General features: G+C 30.0%; 1 protein-coding gene across 1 annotated transcript in view; it reads right to left on the bottom strand.

The window, feature by feature from the left end:
- The window catches only part of LOC129988480 (glycine receptor subunit alpha-2-like), a 58,865-nt gene that overhangs the window by 12,689 nt on the left and 21,460 nt on the right, over positions 1-24,716 (bottom strand). The window contains exons 4-6 of the mRNA XM_056096718.1: positions 21,177-21,403; positions 20,117-20,199; positions 3,112-3,246 (exon numbers count right to left, since the gene is read on the bottom strand). Of these exons, the coding sequence (XP_055952693.1) occupies positions 3,112-3,246; positions 20,117-20,199; positions 21,177-21,403 (445 nt within the window). The remainder of the gene's footprint in view (positions 1-3,111; positions 3,247-20,116; positions 20,200-21,176; positions 21,404-24,716) is intronic.

Genomic DNA, 24,716 nt, shown 5'->3' with positions numbered 1-24,716 from the left:
ACCAGTTAAGGGTTAAGAAGTTAAATAAATTCAACGGTTAAGAGCCTAATAAAAACATACTTTAACATTAATTAAAAATTGTAGTTCATTATGAATGTGTTAAAAATTTCATTTTATTTATTAGACTATTTATATTTGTTTCTCGTGCTTGTGGGATTCTTACATTGCTTTTTTAGATTTTTATTTAAAAGAAATATTTTTTTTAAATTTTATTATTAATATTTTTACAATATTTGTATTTTTTTAGTAAAAAAAAGCCAAGATTATGACAGATGCTATTTATAAGCTTTGTCAAATGACGATGTGTCAGAAAAAAGGAGAAATAAATATTTTCCAGTAGGTACAGAACTTCTATAAGCCGCAATAGCATCGGTTTCTCTATACAGTTTTAGAAACAAACATTGCCTCTAGCAAACGATAAATTATGAAGAAAAATGAATTCTATACGTGAAAATCCGGCCAAGTAGCTGAATTCGATTTCAACAGGGTGTAGCTTGTTTATTGAGGCTGTCAGCAGACGTGGTGATAAATGTTTTAATATCCATGTTTACCACCATATACGAAGGCATTCTATTTTTAAACATCAAATGGATTTTCAATACCGAAATAAATAATATTTTTTTTAATAAAAGAAAAGGATCACCGCATGAAGAAACCCAGGAACTTTTGTTTTATAAATCGAATATATTTTTTCTTATAAATGCTTATTAAAAATTGAATTTTTAATCTAGTTTCTTACTTTCTTTTACTTTATTTTTATTCTAGTTCACTTACTTTCTTATGTCTTAGAAGAGAGAAATTTTTCAAACTTGCATATTTTTGAGGAAAAAAAAACAAAAGAACAACAACAATATTATAATGTTTTAGATCTTAATTATCATTTAATTGATAATAATCACATGCGAGATTCCATCAGCATTTCCTTTATTGCGATTTTCAATTATCTTTTAATATACACCAGATCAAACGGTTGGACTGTTTTCTCTAAAATGTTTTACTGATTTAAGAATTTTTGTAAAAGAAATAGAATATCAGGAAAGAAATAGGATAGGATTAGATATAAAAGTAATAGGATAGGATTATAAAATTAATGAGATATATAATAACACTTACAGACATATAATAACACACGCGCACACGCGTAACTTCCATTCACAATCTAATCGAATTGAAGAAAATAACATGAGAGCAATGATACTGTAGCGAATTGAGATGAGTGAAGATAGAACCTGGGACCTTGTGGTTCGCAGTCCAGTAACATGACCCCGATACAAAAGCAATTGCTCAGGTAGCTGTTAACTGGCTTATAAGCTTTCACCACAGACTCTCCCTCCAGTGAGTCAAAGGTGAGACGAACGATATGGCTGTTGAGTGGTGATGTATTAGCTGTTGATTCTAATGCGCCTGTGCCCATTTGAGTAGCGCCAAGCGTTATGGCGAGCGTGTGTGGGTGAGTGGTAGCTATTACTGCGTCAAGTGAGTCTGCCGACTTTGGTTTGCTGTGGGTAGATGGCGCCACAACAGCTGTACGAAGGTTGAAGGTTCATCGTCTAAGGTCACCAATGTGGCGGATTGAGATGAGTGGGGATAGAATCTGAGACCTTGTGGTTCGCAGTTCAGTAACATGACCATGATACAAAAGCAATTGCTCAGGTAGCTGTTAACTGGCTTATAAGCTTTCACCACAATACCATACAGATGTTGATATGAATGATGCTGTCACAAAGACCCCGCCCTGCTTTAACCGGCGGGGTAAACTAAACGACCGAGTTGCTATGACAAATTAGATCGGGCATTGTGGTTGATATATAATAGCCGTCGTTACGCGCAGCCCAAGCGCTTTTCCCTTATCCCCTCATCAGCAGAAGCCCAGAAGGCAACGTCACTATTATTAAACATACAAAGGAAGTGAGAATCAACCACTATACTGGAAGCTTCTCAAACTCATATCTGAGAGGACTCCCGTTGGAAAATATATGGATGAATGAAATAAAAGTGGCGCTTTCTTAATGTTAATAATAATACGAGTTTAACAAAAACACTATTATCGGCTTTATATACCGCTGGTAAAAATGATCAGCAACTACGGTAAATTTTTAATTACAACAAATCTTTAATATTTCGTATTCGTTTTAGCGATTTAGTTTTTTATTCCTGTTATGTTGTCTTTGCTTATTATATAAATATAATGCTTATTTAAGAAACATTTCCATTCAGACAAGTCCTTTAGCTTAAAAAGAAAAACAGAACAAGTGTATTTGAAGCATGAATTCTTATTACTTTCTCGTATACGTAGTATAAAGAAAGTATAGTTATCATCAAAAAATTCGAACCAGGGATTCTTACGGACATCCACGGTTTAGACTACCCTGAGTTTGTAAAACAAATTTTTGGAAATGTCCGTCTGTGGCAAAGTTAACTCAGGAACACTCTGAGCTAGATTGATGAAATTTTGTATATGGTCTTTATACCAAATCTACAGATTTCTATCAAATTTCGGGCAAAGTCTGTTTAGAGGAAATCTATCTGTACAGCTGTTCGAATAGAATTTAGCACGATAACTAGAAAACGAAGAGAACTAGATAGATAAAATTCGATATACAGAATTAACATCTATAATCTAGACATATATCAAAGTTTGAGCCAAATTTTGGCGTCTGGGCGTCTGTCAAATTGGGCTTCTGTCGATTTGTGTTTTCAGAAACACTTAAGCAAGATAGCTCAAAAATGAAATGACTTAAATATATCGAATTTGATATGGTATTTTGTGATTACAAGTGCAGTTTTGTGTGAAATCTTTCTCTCAATTGATTGAGAAAACGAATCTAAAGCACAATTTCGATTTTCGGATACTACTAACCGCATTTTAGGGATTAATCTCGAAAATAAAAACAGGCTAAAGAGGACGCGATTGATTCTGTAAAAATGCTGAATTCACCCCTAAAGTTAATATTTCGTAACTATTGTACCCCAATGCTATGCAAGGCGTTCTCTGGCATGACGAATTTATTTAAGAGTATGCGAGAAAGTTTTGGAGAGACCACTCTCGCTGGTTTGAAGCGCTGGCAGTATATACGCGCCATGTATCTTGGAAGATAAGAATGAGCTTACCTGTCGAATATTCCTGCATGCAGTCTCCAAGTTTGGTCTCTACCAGAATGTGTTGAGGAAGCTCGATTGTAGGTTCTACCACTAATGGATATTTAGGTTCCCAATCAAAGATGAGGTCATCAGTGGTGTATGACACTAAATAAGAATGAAAGAAAAAAAATAAAAATGAAAAAATGAGAAGAATGAAAAGAAGAAAGAATGAATGAAATGAAGACAGAAAAAAAGAATGAAATGAAAAAAGAAAGGAAGAATGAAAGGAAGAATGTAAAAATGAAAAAGAATAAAAAGAAGAAAGAATGAATGAAATGAAGAAAGAAAGAATGAAATGAAAAAAGAAAGAATGAAATGAAAAAAGAAAGGAAGAATGAAAGAAAGAATGAAATGAAGAGAAAAAAAAAGAATGTAAAAATGAGAAGAATGAAAGAAAGAATGAAAAGAAGAATGAAACAAAGAATCAAATGAAGAAAGAAAAAAAGAATTAAAATAAAGAATGAGAAAAAAAAAGAATTAAAAGAAAGAATGAGAAAAAAAAGAAAGAAAACAATGAAAAAATAAATGACTAAACTAAGCAAATTTAAAATAGTCATTAGAGTGTTAATAAATAATGTTTGGAAATCAAAAATCTGGAGACAAAACAAAAATTGCAAAAGTATGATGCATCAACTTGAAAAGTTTTGATTAAAATGAAATCGTAATTACATTTAAAATTTAATCATATTTATCCTTTAAATTTTAATATAATGAATGTTAAAAATTTTCTATTTTTTGGAATATTTATTATGGCTGTATAGTTTTCGCCTATTTGATTAAAGAAATTATTTTTTTAATGTATAGATAAAACACATTTTTTAAGAGTTTTTTTTTACATTTATTATTTTGTGGGTTTTAGTTTTTATTATAGTATTCATAGTTGAAAAAAGCCATAAAAAACTAAGCTTTGTTTGATAACTGATGTCGTTGTCGTTTTAACATAGTATGCAAATTATTACCCACCTAAATTTTCTTAAAGTTTACATTTATGTTGTAAACAATCAAATAAAACTTTTTTGCGCAGAAAAGTACCTTCTATTAATAGTTTAGATTTCTCAAAATCCCAGCTATTTTATGTTCTTATATGAATTAAAACAACAATGATTGTTTCAGCTACCTAACAGAATGTGAATTATAGATCAAGGGATTAAGAGAAAATATAATACATTTATAAATCAAGGGATTAACAGGAAAAATTGGTTATTCAAAGAATTAATAGAAAAATTTAAAATCATGGGATTAATTAAAACTTTCTAGATAAGCTTTGCGTTTTTGAACAGAGAAAAAGCAACGATACGTGTACTCTCTCTTAAGAATATATTGTACAAATCTCGTTTACGAATCGCAATTTAGATAAAATTATGATCACAATATGCGATCCTCTTCTCATGATTAATTAAGGGAAAGAAAAGTAAAGATCATGATAATTATTTAATTTTAAAATTATACTATTTGCTTCTTTTCACAACATTTAATGAAATGGTGTCAATGTCTTCTGGTTTAGCTAAACGGTAGATTAGGCTTTAGTTTTCAATATGTGTTTTTTTTTTTTTTCATTCTGTAGATTTTACATTTTTGCGCAGTTCTTTTTTTGACGTCTCTTATGAAAAAAATTATGATAACATTTGAAATCCTTATTGCATATGTTGCATGAGTAACTAATGTTATTTTCACTTACTTGCCTCGTTCTACATGGAATATGATGGATTTCTTGTTGTTTGATCGCTGAACACTGTCAAAAGCGATTTTATGCTATTTTCTATGCAAACAGAAACATCTGAAGATCTGTCAGAGCTTTCAAACAAGCTTCAAATCCGACGATTTAATTTTATTATAAAATTCTTTAATTACTATAATTCATAATCGATTATTTTTCTGCAATTTCCTGAAAGAAAATTGTTAGTACCAAATGAAATAATCTTGCAATTTTCAGAGCTCCTATTCTGTAAAATCAATTTTATCTATTTAAACTTTATTTCATATAATATCAAAATTTTTTCACATAATCTACTGATTAAATTTTTAAAAATTTAAATGAATCGCTTTGTATCTTCCTTTACCACTCTTATGCATTTCAAACTGATAAATAATGACCCTACTCTCAAGGAATAGGGTTGATATGAGGCGTAGTAGTAGTAGTAATAACAGTGCTGAAAATCCTTAACCGTATTTCGAATTAAATTATTTGATCCTATTATCACGTTCTTTAATTTTAATAGTTCTCGAACGACTATCTTTTACAAATTCTTTTAGAAGAGCTTAATGGAATTGTTAACACAAGATAAAATAACCGAAAGTCCGTCAATCCAGTCACATAAATTTCGAATCCGATGGCATGGCTTGATCTTATTATCATGTTTTTTAATATTAGTGGTTCTCGAACGACTATCTTATACAAATTCTTGGTGAAGAACATGAGGGGATTGTTAGTAACAAATGAAATAATTGCAAATCCTCCAGAACTTCTTATAAATTTTGAATCCTAATATCGGTTTTTATTATCATGCTCTTTAATTCCCATGGCTCTAGAGCGACTGTCTTGTGCAAATGTTTGGAAGAAGAGCATAATAGGATTCTTAAGATTATCTTTTAATATTGTGGAAAAACCGTAGCAGTTATCATTTTAAGCATACATACTTGAGAGACATCAGATGCCAAACGTCAGTCATCCCTTCCCTTTGGAAATGTCTGCTCAAATATTTCCGAATCTTCGCAATGAACGTATTTTTGAAAACAAATTAAATTACTTCAATATGTTGGATATTAATTTATAGTATAATGATAGTAGCCAATAAAATAGTCAAGATTTATTTCGCGGATAAAAATACGGTATGTTTTTGTTTGTTTTTCCTTTGCTTTTGTTTCTATGGACTTCTTTAAAAAGCTTATCCTCATATTTAAATAAGTCGTTTTTAACTTTAGAAATTTAGGATAGTTTTTTTAATTAAATTATTTGTTTCGTTCTGTCTTAATTCAAAAGTTTTTTGCAATAATTTAAACTGGAATTTAAAAGATATTATTTATATATAACGAAATAAAATTATTTTTAACTAAACGGGAGAGAGGTATTTAATTTTAACAAGAGGTTGGGAAAATGGCTTTAAATAAAAGTTTGGTAATCTTAGATGAATTTAGAAGTAAGTTAGTGAAGGAAAATTAATTGGAGCAAGAGTTGGGTTTTTTAAGATAAAATATATAAAAGATTAAATAAATTTGCAATTCAAATTTAAAGTGTTAGCGATGCATTTTAATAATAGTTTCATTACCAAATGATGGAAATATATTTTTTTCTATAAAACTAAGCGTTTAAAAATATTTTAATTTTCAACATTTTTTTTTTGTCCTTCTTTAAAGTAAATTGGCTGTTTCAGACTCTGCGTAAACTATGAAAGCAGAGAATAAATTCATAAAAACATTTTCATCTTTGTTTCGAAAAATTGTTAAGTATCAGAAACTTTGCATAAATATTCTTAAATTTTACTTATTTGATAAATGTCCTCGGCAAGTGAAATTTTTATATTAAGATGCATGAAATATTGCAATTACTTGTATCAATTTTTTCTTTTTTGAAGAGTTCATTTTGCTATGAAAGAAATTAAAATATTTAAAATCAAATCACATTTTTATAATGCACCCTTTAAATTTTACTTTAATCCTAAAATTATGCGAGTTTGAAAAATGTTTTTTTCTGTAGCTATTCCGAATTTTTTGGTTTAGATTTTGTGCTTTTACCTATTAAATTGCATCGCTGTATTGAAACAATTTGCTATGTATAATCGGAGCAATTCTAAGCCGATTTTTAGATGCTGCATCTAAATAGTGATTAATTCTCTTGAATGAAAGTAATATTTGTTTAAAAAGTGTTTAAAGGCTATATTTATGAGAGACTAAACAGAGCGCTTCTATTTGAACAGATGTTCCATTTACCATCGGCAGTGGAGGTAGCAAAGAGTATCGCGCATCAACTAAGAATTTGAAAAGCTTTCGATGTTGTAATAACGGAAAAACTTCACTTAGTTAATTGTTTCAGGTAAAAATATTTGTTTTATCAGAATTATTTGTTTGGAGTCGTAATAGAATTTCACCCTTAGCGCTGTACAATAAGCATTTTCCATGTGTTTTATTTTAAAAGTTAATAACGTATTTGTCGAGTACTAATCCTCATTTCAATTAATAAAATTTTGGTATCTTTTCAGTGTTTATATTCTAGGGATGAATTTCTCTCAAAGTACAGTTTCTTAAACCGGAACTACTAGAATCTCTTGATGAATAATCCCTTCTGATGTCATCGCCAAACGTCTGACACTTTGGATTCTTAATAGAAAAAAGATATGGATAAAAAGTATGTAAAAAAAGCAAGTGGATGTAAGTGATGCAGTACTCGATTCAATACTTGGTATAGATACTGGTAATTTTCTTCTCGATTGTGTTCTCAGCTATATTTGATTGCATGAAGTTCGTATGAATCTGGTGCCATCGTCGTTCAGAACTTGGTCCTATGAAGTATTTTAGAATATATACTATTATACAATATTCTGAATGAATTAGGAAAGGGATCATAATCCATTTAAAGAACATTAAAATTGAAAATAATTACTTGTTAGGAAGTTGGTAGTCAAGAACCTGATAAAATTAATCGCCTGATTACAGTAAATTTAATTGTATCCGAAATTAAGTTCAGTATTTGTCGTAGTTTGTAATCAAATCGCTTTATCATGTTTTTAGAAACAAAATGAATTATTCAAATTTTTCAATAACTGATTCTTGTTTCCAAATGTCAGTAATCATTGTTGATTCTAAGACTAAGTTTATTAATAAGCTTATCTCATGCACCCTACATTTTCTTTTCCTTCCAAAGAATTTTAATTATGAAAGGCACTCTCTGTTGTATAATTGAAACTTTTTATTTAACGAGGCTTCAGAAAAATAACAAGATTTTATAATTTAATTCATGGTTCAAACTTAATTCCAAATTTGATGCAATATTCGATGGGTTGGTAATGAAATTCAAACGCTATTTACATATAGGATACGCAATGTTCATGGATTTGGTGTATGTTAAATCAGCTGCCAGTTAGGATCAGTTGTCCTTTAGCTGGTGAGACTAAACAGTTTAGTGAGGGCGAGGATAACTTGGCTATCGTTTTCGTGATCTAAACATTATTCCAAATTACGACAGCCGAACCAAGTTGGATGTAATGCAGCTTTTAACAAAATAATTGAAATGCGTAGGATTCATTATCGCATTGGAACGTGGAAGCGAGGAAAATGCGCGACACCACAAACTATATAGTAATAATGTGCATAAGCCTTAAGTGAAAATGGGGAGTGAATTCTTTGAATTTTAAATAATTATTTTTAATTATTTTAAAATAAGAAATATTTGTCTTGTGTTTAGCTCTCATATGGGACAAAAACAGAACCATATATGCTATATGTGTAACGTTTACGTCTTAATCAGGATAACTCTACGAAAACGTACAAAAAACTTGTTCAAATAAACACTCTACGCTTTCAGTCTGTCAAAGCATCATTTCTGGAATATAAATGCGAGATTTTGATTTTAAAAATATATGTAGAGTTTTACGTAAAAAAAATCGACTGCTTTAGTTTGCAAGTAATGAGATGTCAAAGCTGAGTCCGAGTTCCAATTTGTGCAGCGAACTGATAAAGGAATAAGTTTCTACAAATGATTTTTAATTTTCTAATCCTCCTTTCTCGGTGAAATGGATAAATGTTGTAGTTTATTTTCTTAACGCAGTTCTTTTAAATTGTGATAGTTATACGATGCATATTTTATCTATCGGATCTAGTCTTTCATATTTGTCAGGTTAAAGATACAATTAATGCAGGATAAACAATTTCTTTTCCATGACTTATCTAGCTTTGTGAAGCTATTATAAATCATTTCAATTTTTTAATGCAATTAGATGTAGATGGAATTGATTCAATCGGGTATTTCATATCAGATATTACCAAAGGAAATTTTGATTATTTTGTTTTAAGTATTTAACGATAGAAAAAAATCTGTACAGAAATCTAAATTAACTTTCTAGTAATACTTTTTAAATTATATTTTAAATATCGTATGATTTATAGTTTTAAATAATATAATTGTAATAGATCCGATTCCGAGATTTACATTTTATACACGATACGTTGAATAAATATTGCTTTTTAACTGAAAAGTGGAATTTTTAAATCTTGTTCTCGATTTCATTATGAAAGTGTAATGAATCCCCCAAGAATTTTAGAATTGTGACTGAAGTATTCAACTCGACGTATTATGGAAATAGTGAATATTAAGTATAAAACTCAATCTCTATTAAATGAAAAAAATTTATTTGTTAATTTTCAACTTTTGGAATTGGCCCCTGAAATCAAGTTATTTTAACTGTATTCATTTTATTAACGTCAGTAATTTTTTTATAGCTGCTAACAGTGTGAGCATTGAAATTTTGAGCAATTGATTTATATCGCCAACTCGATCTATATAAATATGCTGGGTTGTATGCAAATGTGTGCGAGTAGTAGTGTAGAAAGCATTCAATTACTTTCATAGAATTATGACCCATAAATCGATAAAATAGTGAAAATTAGATTTCGCAGTAAAAATTATAATATGGGGAGAATATCAAGCCGCAGAATTGTAGCCGTAATAATTTGCGAATGCTATCGATTGAAAATTGGGCCATGGTGTTTTACAATGCGAGGTGTAGTGGGGGAAAGGAAAATGAATGGCGGAACATGAGTGGAGCGAAAGTAAAGATAAAATTGAATTTTAGCATATTGAAAAATGATTGAAATATATCTTAGCAGTAGATAATATGTAGTGCTATAAAAATGTGTTGTGGTAGGGGAAGAGTGTTAATGAATGCATTATGGATGTAGGAAATATTTGAAGTGTAATGAAAATGGAAAAGGCTTTGTCGGCGTAGACAATGGAATGCGGCTTGAAAATGTTTTCCCTTTGTGGGCAATGTATGGTTGAGTATGGAAATGATGTGCTACGTCGGTGTGGGGAATGTGTGTTGGAGCGTGGAAAGAGGTTAGTCGGTGTGAATAATGCACGGTGGTGTTTAGGAACAAGAATTCTATTTTGGCATGGGCGATGTCTGTGGAGGATGGGACGGGAATGGCTTTTTTTTTGGCATGGGAAATGTATGTGCTTGGAGGATGGGACGAGAATGCTTTTTGGCATAGGAAATATATGTGCTTGGAGGATGGGACGAGAATGCTTTTTTTATTGGCATGGGCAGTGTATGCGTGTGGAGGATGGGACGAGAATGCTTTTTTTATTGGCATGGGCAGTGTATGCGTGTGGAGGATGGAACGAGAATGCTTTTTTATTGACATGGGCAGTGTATGTATGTGGAGGATGGAACGAGAATGCTTTTTTTATTGGCATGGGCAGTGTATGTGTGTGGAGGATGGAACGAGAATGCTTTTTTTATTGGCATGGGCAGTGTATGCGTGTGGAGGATGGAACGAGAGTGCGTTTTTTGGCATGGGCAATGTATGCGTGTGGAAGATGGAACGAGAGTGCCTTTTTTGGCATGGGCAATGAATGCGTGTGGAGGATGGAACGAGAGTGCCTTTTTTGGCGTGGGCAATGCATGTGTGTGTGTGGAGGATGGAACGAGAAGGCCTTTTGGCGTAGGCAATGCATGTGTGTGTGGAGGATGGAACGAGAAGGCCTTTTGGCGTAGGCAATGCATGTGTGTGTGGAGGATGGAACGAGAAGGCTTTTTGGCATGGGCAATGCATGTGTGTGGAGGAGAGGCGAATTAAATGGAATTTGGGGGGAAAGTTTGGATTGAATTTGAAGAAAAGTTAGAGTAGTAAGAATGAGAAATTGAAATTTAATTTGTTTTTGTATTACTTTCTTTGGTATATAGTACTTCATTAGTTTCGATTTTCTGCATCTTCTTATATTGAAAGATTTTTTAAAAAGTGCCTATTTAGCTCTTTTTGAATTTTTAAAATTGTGTCCAGAAATTTTTGTTCGATGTTTTAAATAACGCTTTCTCTTGAGGATCGTTGATATTTTTGACAATTTATTACCTTTCCTTATGTTCTCCTAAATTTATCGGGTAAAATTACGTTATTTAAAAAAATGTAGGCGTCTATGCGAAAGTTTCATTCATGTGATAAAATATTTGGGCGCAACATATTGGATGAATACACAATATAATCGTCAGAGTTTCTGAAGAGTTAATTTTAAATATTAGAGGAAATTTAATGAGATTTAAAATATTTCAAATCCTAAAGATTTGGCGAATCTAAATGGAATCCAAAACTTTCAAATTTGAAGTTTTTAGGAATTAGATGGTAGTTTGCAACGTTTTCTCATACCTTAACAGAAATTTGTCAGGTTGCAAAATATCAGGAATATGAAGTACATTTTGGAATTTGATATTTCAGTAATGAGTTTATTTTGTCATGCCATATTTCTGAATGAAAGTTATAAGCGCAGTGTGTTTTAATCGAACTTCGTAGTATAATAACTTTTCAGTTTTAAAAAGGAAGACATTGATTTATGAATATGCATGGATTATCGTCGAATTGTAGTTAAATACTAAATTCTAAAGTTTTTGCATTTCAATTTGGATAGAAATATTACATAATGCATAAAAAATGTTTTGATAAAGCTAACTCTCATGTCTTTCCTCGCAAAGGATACGTTGAGCCAAACTTTTGTTTCGGCACAGTTAATCTCACCAAAGCATCTTGTTTTCGAATATTTATATTCCCTCTATCTATAAAATATATTAAACGACTTGGTTTTACTGAGAAACCTATATAAAAGGCTAGATTCGATAACTGTAAGATTCACTATAAAACTTAGTTTAAAAGAATTTTATTACGAAAGAAAATTGCAGCGTTTATCCATTCCATTGAGGAGTGAAGATTTTAAAATTAATAACCTTTTGTACAGACTTATTCCTTTATCAATTCCTTACACAGCTTGGTCGACCTCGGATTCAACCTGGAATTCTCAAATTGCAAACTGAAGTAGGCAGTTTTTTCACTAAACTCGTCGTATATTTCTTAAACCAACATCTCGCATTTATATTTCAGAAGTGTTGCTTCAATAAACTTAAAGCATATATTGTATATTTGGCCAAATTCCCTCAACGTTTTTTGAAGTTATCCCTATTAAGACGTAAACGTTATACAAAGAGCATATCTGGTACAGTTTGCTGCATATGATAGCTAAAAACACAAGGCAAAAATATATTTGTCTTTATAAAATTATGAATTAAAAATATTAGTTAAAATTAATCAAAGGATTAGCTTCCGTGCTTTCTTTGAAGGTTTATATATGTTATATAGTTCGTTATATCATTTATTTTCTTCACCAATTCTAATGCGATAATGAATCCATCGCATTTCATATTTGTTAGAAGCAGCCAACTCTTAACTTGGGTTGGACCTCATAATTCGGAATCGTGCCCAGATGGTGAAAACGACAGCCAAGCTGACCTTGCCCCAACTATACTGTCTTGTCGGGCCGACAGTATAACTCTTTAAGGCAGCTGGTCCTCACTAGCAGTTGATTCAACATGCACCAATTCCATAAACATTGCGGATTCTGAATGTAAATAGCATTTGAATTTCATCACCAGTCAATTGAATGTTGCATCATATATAGAAAAATTTGAATCATTAACTAAGTTACAAAATTCTAGGATCTTTATTTAATAACGTTAAAACTTATACATTGTTCTATATGGAAATGTACCTTTCATAACTGAAATCCTTTGGACAGAAAAAAAAAACTGTATGGAGCATAAAACGAGTTAATTAATAAAATCAGACTTATGAATCAACAATGGGAACTAACATTTGGAATTGGAACCAATTACTTGAAGACGCCATTTAAAATCTCTTTAGGAAAATACGCTAACTTATCTTAGTTATGGCATTTTTAGAGACACTACTTACTTTTAGTTGAAATTAATTAGTTAGAATCTTATGACAAGGATTGATCTCTTTGTTACCGACAGTAGACGGATTATCTTAAAGAATATATAATTTAAATATTAAATTTACAATCGCATCCTTGTTCATATTTAGAATAAAGTAGAAGAGTCTCATTAAGTATTCTAAAACAGAGTTCCATTAACCTAGGGTTCCAGAATTATATCTTTCTTGTTGTCAAATTTTATGACGAAATAGTGAGATTTAACTTTAATGAAGCAAAATGCGTAATTGCAAAGTTCTACAAAATTCTTATTCTCCTGACAAGTAGTAGTTTCTGAAATGAAGTTTGGTTGTTCAAATTAGTATTCTCATTTGATCCAGTAAACTAAACGTTGAATAAAATCAAAGTAGTTTTGTTGATTGGCAAGAAATGAATTCAAAGGATTTAAAATCTGTAGAATGGTCTTAGGGTTTGATTTTTATAAACCAGCATTTCTTTAAATTCTTATTGTGACTGTCCGAGGTATAATTTAGAATATTTAAGCCATATATTGAATATTTTTATTACTTGCAACAACTGAATTGAGTTTTTCTTTTATTTGATTTTAGAACGCCGTTATTTAATGTATATATTAAAGTTTGTTTATCAATTAAATTACAAAAACTGTTAAGTTTGTTCATCGAGTCAAATAGAAAGGCTGTTAAGAAAGAACTCAAGAATTCATCTGATCTTGTCGACGATAAACCGGCCGGAAGATTCTCTTCATTTACTTTACCATATATTTGTCATTACTCGCTTGTAGAAGAGGATATTTTCTTCCTATATCTGATGGTTCAATTCTGCTGTCCTTGCAGCGATGAAGGGTTTTTCTTAGAGGACATCGAAGTTAAGACAAGTAAGTTGTTTAAAGAACAATTCTAATTTATATAACGATTCCGTTTGCATAAAGTGCAGCTTTTTATATTGTATTCCAATTGCTTGTGAAATTTAAATCTTCATAATTTCAAAACATTATATGTTTGACAGATAATTATCTGTAGAATAAAATTAGTTTTACAATGCTTTGCATAACTATTCCTAATTTGTTTGATTTCTAATTATTCAAATACTGTGTCCTTTTTGCAGATCTCAGGCTTTGAGGTAGCCATATACAAAATTTATCTCGCATAGCTTAAAGGGTTTTGTTAAATTACCATGAAGGATTTTCTCAAAGAAAATGTTTCATTACAAAGTAAGTTAAGGGAATATCATAATATAAATAACGATCCTATTTGCAAAATATATGGTGGAAGAAATATTCTAGTCAAAAGTTTTATTTTATTGAATGCCATTTGTTAAGATTAAAAATTTGCTTGAATTTAGAAGAAATTGTTTCGAAATGTCATTGAATTACTGAAATAGTGTATTCTGTAGTATAAAATTACCACTTTTCGTTATATGCAAACTAATCATTCTGCTCATCAAGTTGGCGCATTTAAGCTGGTTTTTAAGGTTTCATTGAATCCTTATTGTGTTGGTGAATTTAATTGTTTCCTTTACGTGATGCTTTCGAGTTTGTAATGTTTATTGCATAAGCAAAAATCTTCTTGGTAGCCAGCAAATTTTTAGCATGATAATTTAGTTTGTTTTTCTTGGTTTCAGGCAGCACAATGAAATAGGATAAGTCTTGCATTGTATACCTATGGATTCTGAAATATTTTGTATAACTTTTTAACTTGCGACGTTTTTGTGGTGGTAATGGGTATTCTTTTAACTTCGCTAGCACATTGTAAGTAGAAAGAACTTCGCAGAAAGTGACGCATGTGTAAAAAATGTAAGGCGTCTTCAAATTTTCTGATCATGTAGCGTTCCAAGAAAATTCACAAATAAAATTCTTCTCAACAGGGAAATAATGAATTCTTTATAATCTGATATTTTCAAATTCCATTTAAATTCCATGAAGCGATCATAGATAAACTTATTGACATTAAATAATTCAGTTTGCATTGCGAAATAGATATTTGCCTTGATCTGTATTGTCATATAGATTAATATATAATCATAAAATTTCTATATTCCAAATACAGTATCGTATACATCATTAATAATTGTATAATCAAATACATTTAGAAAACTAAAGCATGAGCGAACGAGTGAAATCGTAGCAATATTTCTAAAAGGAGCCGTTTCTAGAAAATCTTGCCAATAAATAATTTTCTCTGTTGAATTCAAGTTACTGAATTTTGTCCATGCATATAAATGATTTCAAATTAAAGAAAGCAATTTTTTTAAAACTTGGCAGCTGAGATTTTCCCGTGTTTCGAGAACCAACCCAATACGCTCTTTCTACTAAGACTCTACTTAAATATGATAATATAGAAGTAAAGAAAATAATGCTTTTCAATGTTTTACCATTTTATATGCTTTAGATTTATGATAATTTTTTTTCAGATCATTTTTTTTCTTTCAGATCTCATTCAATGACGTGGCGATGGACTGTATATTTTGCTTGTGTTTGGCAGGACTTCATACTGATCCATTAACAAACATTAATGGAATTCTGTACCAATACAAAATGAACAGTTTTTATATAATGTTGAAATTGGATAGCTTATTGAACTTTCAGTATTTTATCAGGTAGAATATGTAATATTAGACAGTTCTGTTGCAAATAGCCCATCAATAAGATTGAAGAATGATTCTAATATTTTGTCTACACTTATTTAATTAATGAAGCTTAGAAAGAAACGATTTTTTGGAAGTTTACTATCAAAGCCTTTAAGTTTAAAGCCTGAGGACGTCGAATATTTGTAAAATTTTTGCCATTGCTTTATTATAAATATCTATTTATTGTATATTTTTGGACTATGTTACTATCTGAATATTTAAGACTGTTCTTTTATAAAGCAATCTTTGTCTCTTTATGTTTTAATAATATGACGGTGTGTAATTCTTAAGTTGCTTTAAATCATTGCTAATTGGGATGTATAAGATAAAAACACTGGGTTTGTTTCTAGAAACGGAGCTGCTGCCTTACTTCAGTATGTATTTTCAAATGAAATTTTTAAAAAATTGCATCAAGTATTTTCTCTGCTAAAAACCTAGGCACAATAACTTTTATAAATATAATTTAAATTCTTTTAAAATCTTTAAACTTAAATCGTTTCTCCAATTTAAGTCTCAAACTCGCAAAATTCTAAAAGATTAAAAAATGATTTTTATTGTATTTGCTGCGTTAAGTTCATTAAGGCAAAATTAAATTTCTGGGTGCGATTTAAGACTCAAGAATGAGTTTAGTGTTCAGAATTTGTTACAGTTAGAAACATATTAACTGTAAATTTGTATCGTTTTATTGCCAAAACATTTTTTCCGTGCCTATGCTTTGAACTATCATTCATTTATAAAAGAGAATAAGTTAAAGTTTTTCAAACACATTTCTATTAGTGTGTCAATGAGAAAATTAAATTTTTCTAACTTTTTAATTTTTAATTAGTAAAAATTCCTTAAAATTTATAAATTTCGCAAATCGTTTCAAATTTATCACTCGTATGGAATTGAATCGATTAACTAATTGTTTTGAAAATATCAATTGGAATTATTTCTTTATAAAATTACTAATACAGAACGGAGGGAATTAAAAAAATTAATACAACTCTACTCCATAAATCATTTGTTTATATCCAAGTAATGAATCATTATGTAAAATGTTTATTAAATTCTGTTAATTTTGATGGAGTGTAATATTTATGTAATTTTATAAAGTCTGTGATTAAGATCATTCTCTCTACTACATTTCACTTTTCATGAAATTTAGTATTTCTGGTTGTACTAAAATAACTATCAAGTGTTTCTTGTATTATATTGCATATATTGTCTTATTGTTGTTACAGTATGTTATTGCACTTTCTTGACTTATTAATATGCAATGTTAGAATTAAATTTTTCAAAAATGTTATTTAAACTTAATATAAATTTTGCAGGAAAAGTTTGAATTTTAAACTATTCAAAATTAAGTTTTTTCAATGCAAATTCAGTAAACTCTAATAAAATCAATAAAATATAATGAATTCATTATTAAAAATGAATAGTTCTTTTTATAATGAAATACTATAGTGTTGAATTAAAATCGGATTAACTGTTAACTAATTTTTTTTAATTTGAAACGGTTTCCGTAATATTTCTTCAATATTTTAAAATTTTCTTTAAATTTAATGTTAATGTAGGCTAAGGATTGTTATCCATTTATTGCATCCATTTTCAGAATTTTAAAATTTAAATTTTGATATGTTAAAATTTAAAATTCTTAATTCGAAAAAAATTTACTTGCCTCAGAATTTTATAAATATCGTTTTCCGGCATATTACCTGAATTTTCAGCGTAAGACTTAATTCCCACCCTCCCCCTTTTTAATTTTCTATTAATGGATGCCTGAATGGCTCGGCCGGTCAGCCAATCAGGCATCCTCCAAAATTTGGAAACATTAATTGATCTCCATGCCTGATCAACATGGCGATTAATGTGTTTCAGATAGAAACGCGATACATTCGTAAAGTAATACAAAACTTTGGACAGATTTAAATTTAGCATTTAAAATCAATTAAAGTTTAAACAAATTTTATCTATTAAGAAAATATTGTTTTTATGGAAGTAATGGATGCGATAAATGCCAATTTTAACTTCAAGTAATGCGAAAAAAAATCCTTCAAAAATACTAGATAATTTTTTCACTTAATTAAAAATTCACTTAATAAATTAATTTCATTTAAAAATTCAGAAATAAGATTCATGTATTTTATTTATAAATGGGAAAAAAGCCTTAAAATAGATTTTTAAAGTAATTCCTTAAAATTGATTTTGTTTTAAAATGACAAATATAATTGTATCAATTTTTATATTAACTAAATTTAAATTCTCAAAGAAAAAGTTTAAATGTCTTTTTATGTCATGCTACTTTTCCATTTCGAATGTATGTTCATATTTTAATTCTGTAAAAAATGTTGTAAATCTTATTTGTGTTTTTGTATTGAATTGAAAATATGTAAATAAAGATGGCTTATTTCATTTCCATATATGTATTGAGCCTCATTTCATGCATGTAATCTCAAATGTGCAGATCTTTTCTTACAAATTGAATTAATCGGATTTAAATTTAAGTACTCTAACTTGCATAATTGATACATGCATATTATATGGTATAAATATGCTGTAGAAATTATCTAAAATTAGAAGAATTTAGTGATGGTCAAATAGGTGCATAACTTGCGCAAAATTTGGTGGTTGAATTTACTCTACTTGTAATTCAATTTTCCAATTGTTGCCAGTGCATTTATCATGCTTTAAAGAGTCAAGCTTGAAAAGATGTTTTTAAAAAATTCTAATTGTATTAATGATATTTCTAACACTAGAGAAAGTTCTTTAAATTTTAGTCATGTGAACTTATTTTTCTGTAATTTTAGTTGTAAAATTTACTTAATTTTAAATGTTAATGTCACTGGAATAATTTGCCAAATCTTATACATGGAAAAATTTGGTCATTTTTTGTTGATAAATTTGGTTTCTTAAATTATAAGCCGTTGCACGTTGTGCAATCTTGTCGGATGTACGCAGCAGCGAGTGGTGGTTGTGGCCAGATAATGAAACTTTTGGTTAATTTTGTTTAAAATAATTAAATTCTAATTACATTATTCTTTCCACACGTAAAGCTGAGCAGGAAAGTCCCTAAAATATTTTAATTATGACTCAATGGTATTGGCTTATATGCAAAAATAATCAAAATTTGAAATAATTTGATATTTTAATTTTTAATCACTAATGAATCAAAAACGACTTTTTTTAAACAAATGCATATCTTGGTACATTTGTTTAAACAAATGTATATTTTACAGAAATCATTTATGAATATTTGAGTCATCATTTTTCCCTTATCTGTTCAAATTATTTGAACAGATGTCATTACAATCAAATGGCATTATCTTGTATTTATCGTCAGTTTTACACATCGGCCTTTTGCATCAAATATGCAAAAGACCATGTAAAACTGACGATAAATACAAGATTCGTATCGATTTTTGCCAGGCATTATTAAACTTTATCACATTCCTGTATATTTTGGGACAAACTTACAGTTCGGATTTTAATTCATTTCTTTAAGCGTCATCATTTGCGTATCATTTATTATTTGAATACTTTTGCAATTTTTTCATACAGCTTACTGCTTTGTACTATAAACTAAAGTATGCATAAAGCTAAGCTATTAAACTATAACTAAAAGCTTATATAAGCTAAGAATAAATTAAACTTCGCATAAAAAAAGTAAGATATTGCAATAGATATGCAAAAATACATAAAGTAAGGCACGAAATTTGAATATAATGCTCTATTAACTAAAATATTTTTTTCATTATAACACTTGAAGAGTTGGGAAATTAAGTTGTTTGATCCGACCAAGTCGCAAACAACTTGTAATGAATCGTAGTTTGTTAAATTCAATTTAAGGTAAAGAGCTTTAAAAGAAAACAGTCGTTTACACCAGATTCTTTTTGCCTCTTTTTATCCATTTCTAATTGTCGTTTCCCATATTTTAAAATGCAAGTTCTAAAGATTTGACATTATTTTGCTTTATTTCTTTCTACAGAGCTCTGGACAAGAATAACTGAATTTTATACGCTTTATATAAATTATACTGTGAATATACAGCATACTGTGTTATATTTTATTTTTATTACTTTTATCATGCATCCAGCACATGCTTTTGCCTTGGGATATAAAGAAGCATTTCTTCCCTAAAGTTCTAAATTTGCAATTATTGTTAAATAAGCTTATTCCGGTATAAACCAGCTGCTGTAACATGCAATAGAATCATTAAAATAAAATATTGCATGTTATATACTGCATGATTCGGAACATTTGTTAAAATGACCAATAATGCTATAAAAAGGGATAAATTTTAATTTAAAATTTCCACTTCTGATATCTCATTTCTAAAGGATGACTGCATCTATTATAAATTTTAAGCAATATGTTAGAGGGGAGTGACGTTTTTCAGAATAAAAACACTTCATTACTTACAGCTCTCCATCTTTAAGGAACAAGTCTGAGTGTCATGTGGGTATGCTTCGAATTTCATGGCGCATGATAGTTCTAGAGTCAGCCTGAAAAAAAAAAGATGAAATTTTATCTTCAATTGTGATTTGGTTGTTTATTTTTCTTTTCCTTAAAGAGTGCTTAATTTCTAAAATTTCCTTTTGGTTTAAGGTTTACTTTCATGACTGATTTTATTGTGGATTAATACTGAAAACTTTTTTTTTGCTTCATAAGAATTTTGTTTAGTAAAATGAGTAGTATGACTTTATTTCATTAATTATATTATGGTATTGATTGTTTTAATGTTTTTTTACCAATTCCTTCACCTGCTATCTCCAATTTTTTATATTAAAAAAATGTTTGCATAAAATGTTCTTCAGATTCTATTCAAATAATGTTTTTCATTCAAGAAATACGAACATCAAACACACACACACTCGTCTCCGTATAGGGCATACACGTTTCACCCACAGACATCTCATATTTTTCCAAAATGTGTCTATATGCAACAGCACAGTTATATTTAAATTGAATATCCGGTTTTTAATTCTTATAGTGTTTGTGTTTCTTATCTCGTCTTTAAAATTACAAGACCTGATGGGTGAAAAATGTCACAAAAACTTTTCAAAGTTCTTAAAAGCTATTGGTATTCTTACTTGCATTTAACATTTTCCCCCTTCTGTTTCTGTTGAACGCTTCTTTTTTAAGTATTTGTACACTCTATCATTCTTTCGAATTTTCATGAAGTAATTGCTTTATTTTTTGAGATCTTAAAATCATTTATTATTATTTTTATCGCCATATTTTATGTGTTTTTCTCTTTATACTTCACTTTATATATTTTTTATAAATGTGTTTTCTGTACTTTTACAGTTTGATTGGTATATTATAGCCAAATATGACTCTTGCGTCAAAAACCTACGCAACAATAACTGCAACAGCGCATGCGCAATAAGTTTCGCTCCATTTCTCACAAATGTTTGAAACATTTTACGCACTCATGCTTTTCTTTAGGTGATTACATATTTATAAACATGAAACTTACTTCACCATGTATAGGATGGTCTTATCGCTGTATAGCCAGATGTAATGGTTGGGGATGGTCATCTCCTGGAATGTGACCTTTTTAGCATTCTTGAAGAAGGAGTCTGGCCGCCACATTTTCTTGAGCCAGCTGAGTGGAAGCAGACGGTACTTCGATGTCATGTTCTCCGGTAATTGTAAACGGTAATCTTTCCAGCTTTGCGACATGAAGATGTCAGCTACATAAGTCTGAAACAAGAATCAATATTTCTATCCTTATAGAATTTATTTAGTTCTTTTGTGTCATTTATTATTTTTTTTAATCTTTCATAGCTCGCTTAGGAATTATCATTAATTTATATTAAATGCGTGCACCAAAGCAACCTGGTTTTGATGAGAGAAGGTTCAATAATAAGGTTTTGCAAGTTACTATGAATGTTATGACTGCTTGCTATATTATGTTATATTAACCATGCATGTTATATCTATTTTCTGAAATAAATATAGACTGTCATTTCTAAATCATTTTTAGAAAGGATTTTCAATGATACCTTGTCATTAACTTGGTGATTCTGAATGCTTGTATTAACATGAAAATGATAAAACCCATATCGAATTGTAATTCAGCATGTCCTTAAAAATATCTATACTATTTTGACCCTTTTTACTTTCATATCTTATTATTATTTAGCTGGAAAAAATGCTACAGTTATAGATAGGGAACTACAATGGTTACTCCGCCTCGCCTAATAAATGTCATTCGGATTAAATCTGATTGACCGGATCGCCTCAACAGCAACTTTGAAGGGAACTATGGTTGAGTCCTAAGGTCATACCGACCACGGTACGACCCTTACTGTGCGAAGCACTTCTAGTCATTGATAGAAGGTAACCGACCCCTCACAGTTTCTGAACCCATAAGAGTGGCGAGAATCAACAACCATACCGGAATCTTCTCATTTTCATTTCTAAGGTGGTGTACCCCCCCCCCCCTGTGGATTAGACAAGTAGCTGACTCACTTGTACGTACTGAAAAAGTAAAAAAGTAATGCAATCATGAGCAGAATAACATCTGACACTTGTACTATCAGCAATCAACACCACAATAGGGACACCTCAATGCCTGTATTTGTCGATTTGTCATCTGCAAACATTTCTGACTAAATGAGACGAGATATGAAAAATAAGTACACAGTGCTGCGTAAAGTGCCACCTTCCAGTCGACTGTATTGTATGCTGCGTGCGCTTTGGATCTTCAGAAGTGGCGTTTCTGTGAAGCAGTGCCATTACATTTTATATTTCAACGTTGAATATTCTTCATGCTAGTATATTTCGTACTAATGCATCCCTTTTTCTAAGCTTTTAAGAACGTAATAACTTTTATAATTAATTGTTTTAAACATATTGCGTTACTTTCGTCATCTTAATTAATTCGTTCTTGGAGGTAGAGTCCTGGTGGCCTGGGGGTAAGGTCTCGTTTTTTGGGGTTACAGGATTCTAGACTCGTAATCCGATTCCACCGAAAAACAGGTGTACAAACGGGTACGGTATAAGTTAAATGCATTGGACTAAAATGTCCTTCCATTGTTGTTGTGAGTTTGCAGAAGCAATGCCGGTCCAGATATCGTTCGCGTCATCTGACCATGGATCAAAATTGCCATTTTTACTTCAAAGAAACTTCACTGTTATTTCGAAATAGGGTGCAAATGTAACTAAAACTAGAATCTTCGTAGAGTTGTTTTTCCTCCCGCTCGTGTAGAAAGAAAAAATGATTCTGAATCCAAACATTTCACTAACATTGTACAAACAAGTACATTTATCTAAAATTCGTGTTTATTATTAATTAATATTTCGTTTTCTATTTTGATTTCCTCTTCTATATACACTCACGAAAATATTCTGCAGTCAAAAATGATTCGTGAAATTGTTTTAAAATGAAATAGCGAAATAAAAGGATTGAGAAAGTCTGTCAATATTCTTTTACTAATAGATAACTAATATATGTAGCGGTACTACAACGTGCAACTAAAAACTGACATTTGCCACGAGGTTCAAATCAAATTGATAGTGCCGCTTTGTGGTTATTTTTGATCTCGGCAAGTATGCAAATTAACGACTCCTTCAGTCTCATGCGCACGCTCTCTACACGCTTAAGCTCGCGAAGCAAGAAGAGAAAAAACAAAAACAAAAAAACGCTGCCGCGACCGGAACGATTGCTGACTGAATCTTTAAGCGTTTTTTCACTAATCTCGCAATTGTACAAAGTCTTGTAAATATGTTGTAATTAAATTTTCTTTAACTTAAACCTTGTTTTCTTAGCTCTAGCATATTTTAAACTAGCCGCCTTTGGCGACCAGCCGGTTCGCCAATCTTAATGTTCGTTAAAATTTTAATAATTAAATATTTTATGCAATTCCAACTTTAATAGATTCTTCAGCAAAATATTTTAAAACTTCAAATTTTGATAGTCATATAATTCACTCATAATATTATAAAGGCCTTCAGTCATAACGTGATATGTATCTCTCTAATTTTCTGTTACCCCTCGTAGAATTTATGCTTTAAATTAAAGTGTAAAGGATTAATCTGCAATTAATATAATAATATTTTTTTACTGAAACAAAGCATTTTTTTTAATAATATGATTACTGATAATAGAGTCACTGAGCGTTTAAACTTTATGGGCACTAAAGAATATCTTTCTTAATTTATGTAATATCTCAAGAATTTGTCAACAAAATTTTCTCAGATTCATCATGAATGGATCGATTCATTAACAATGTTTCATTTTAAATGCATCAAACACTCAGAAAATAAAATGAATCGTTTAAAATAATCGGTCGAAAACAGGTTTAAAAAAACTACTTAAAAAACGATGTACTTAAAACTATAAGCATATATAAAAAAATATATATAACTAACATAAATACAATTTAATTACAAAAGCATGCAACTAACCTAAAAATAATTTAAATCATTGTAAACAGGTTAAAAAAAACTACTTAAAAAACGATGTACTTAAAACTATAAGCATATACAAAAAATATATAACTAACATAAATACAATTTACTTACAAAAGCATACAACTAACCTAAAAGTAATTTAAATCGTTCGTTGATAATGGTTGCCATGCCAACAATCAGAACACAGTGCGCATGCGTGAATTTTCTTCGCCTTTTACGGTAACGCAAATGCGTGAATTTTTCTACGCCAGTTGGGGTAACGCTATGCAGATTAGACATTTTTAATTTCCTTTATTCTGTGCTATTTTAATTCAAAAGTACTTCAGAATGAATCTGAAACATGGATTAATTAACAATGTTTAATTTTAAATGCATAAAACATTAAGAAAATAAACAGAATCGTTTGAAATAATCCGCCGAAAAATCTTAACCCTAGCCTCATTACTGTTGGGAGAAAAAAAGAACTAAAGCCTAAATCATTTGGCGTTGGGGAAAATGGAAGATTATTTTGGCGAAAAAGTTGGCGGTGGGGAAAATGGAAGATTTTTTTGGCGGGAAAGTTAGTTTTTAATTAATAATTAAAATTCTAATTAAAATT

This window comes from Argiope bruennichi, chromosome 10, assembly GCF_947563725.1.
Source record: "Argiope bruennichi chromosome 10, qqArgBrue1.1, whole genome shotgun sequence".
Taxonomy (NCBI): domain Eukaryota; kingdom Metazoa; phylum Arthropoda; class Arachnida; order Araneae; family Araneidae; genus Argiope; species Argiope bruennichi.
This window is presented reverse-complemented; position numbering and strand designations above follow the sequence as displayed.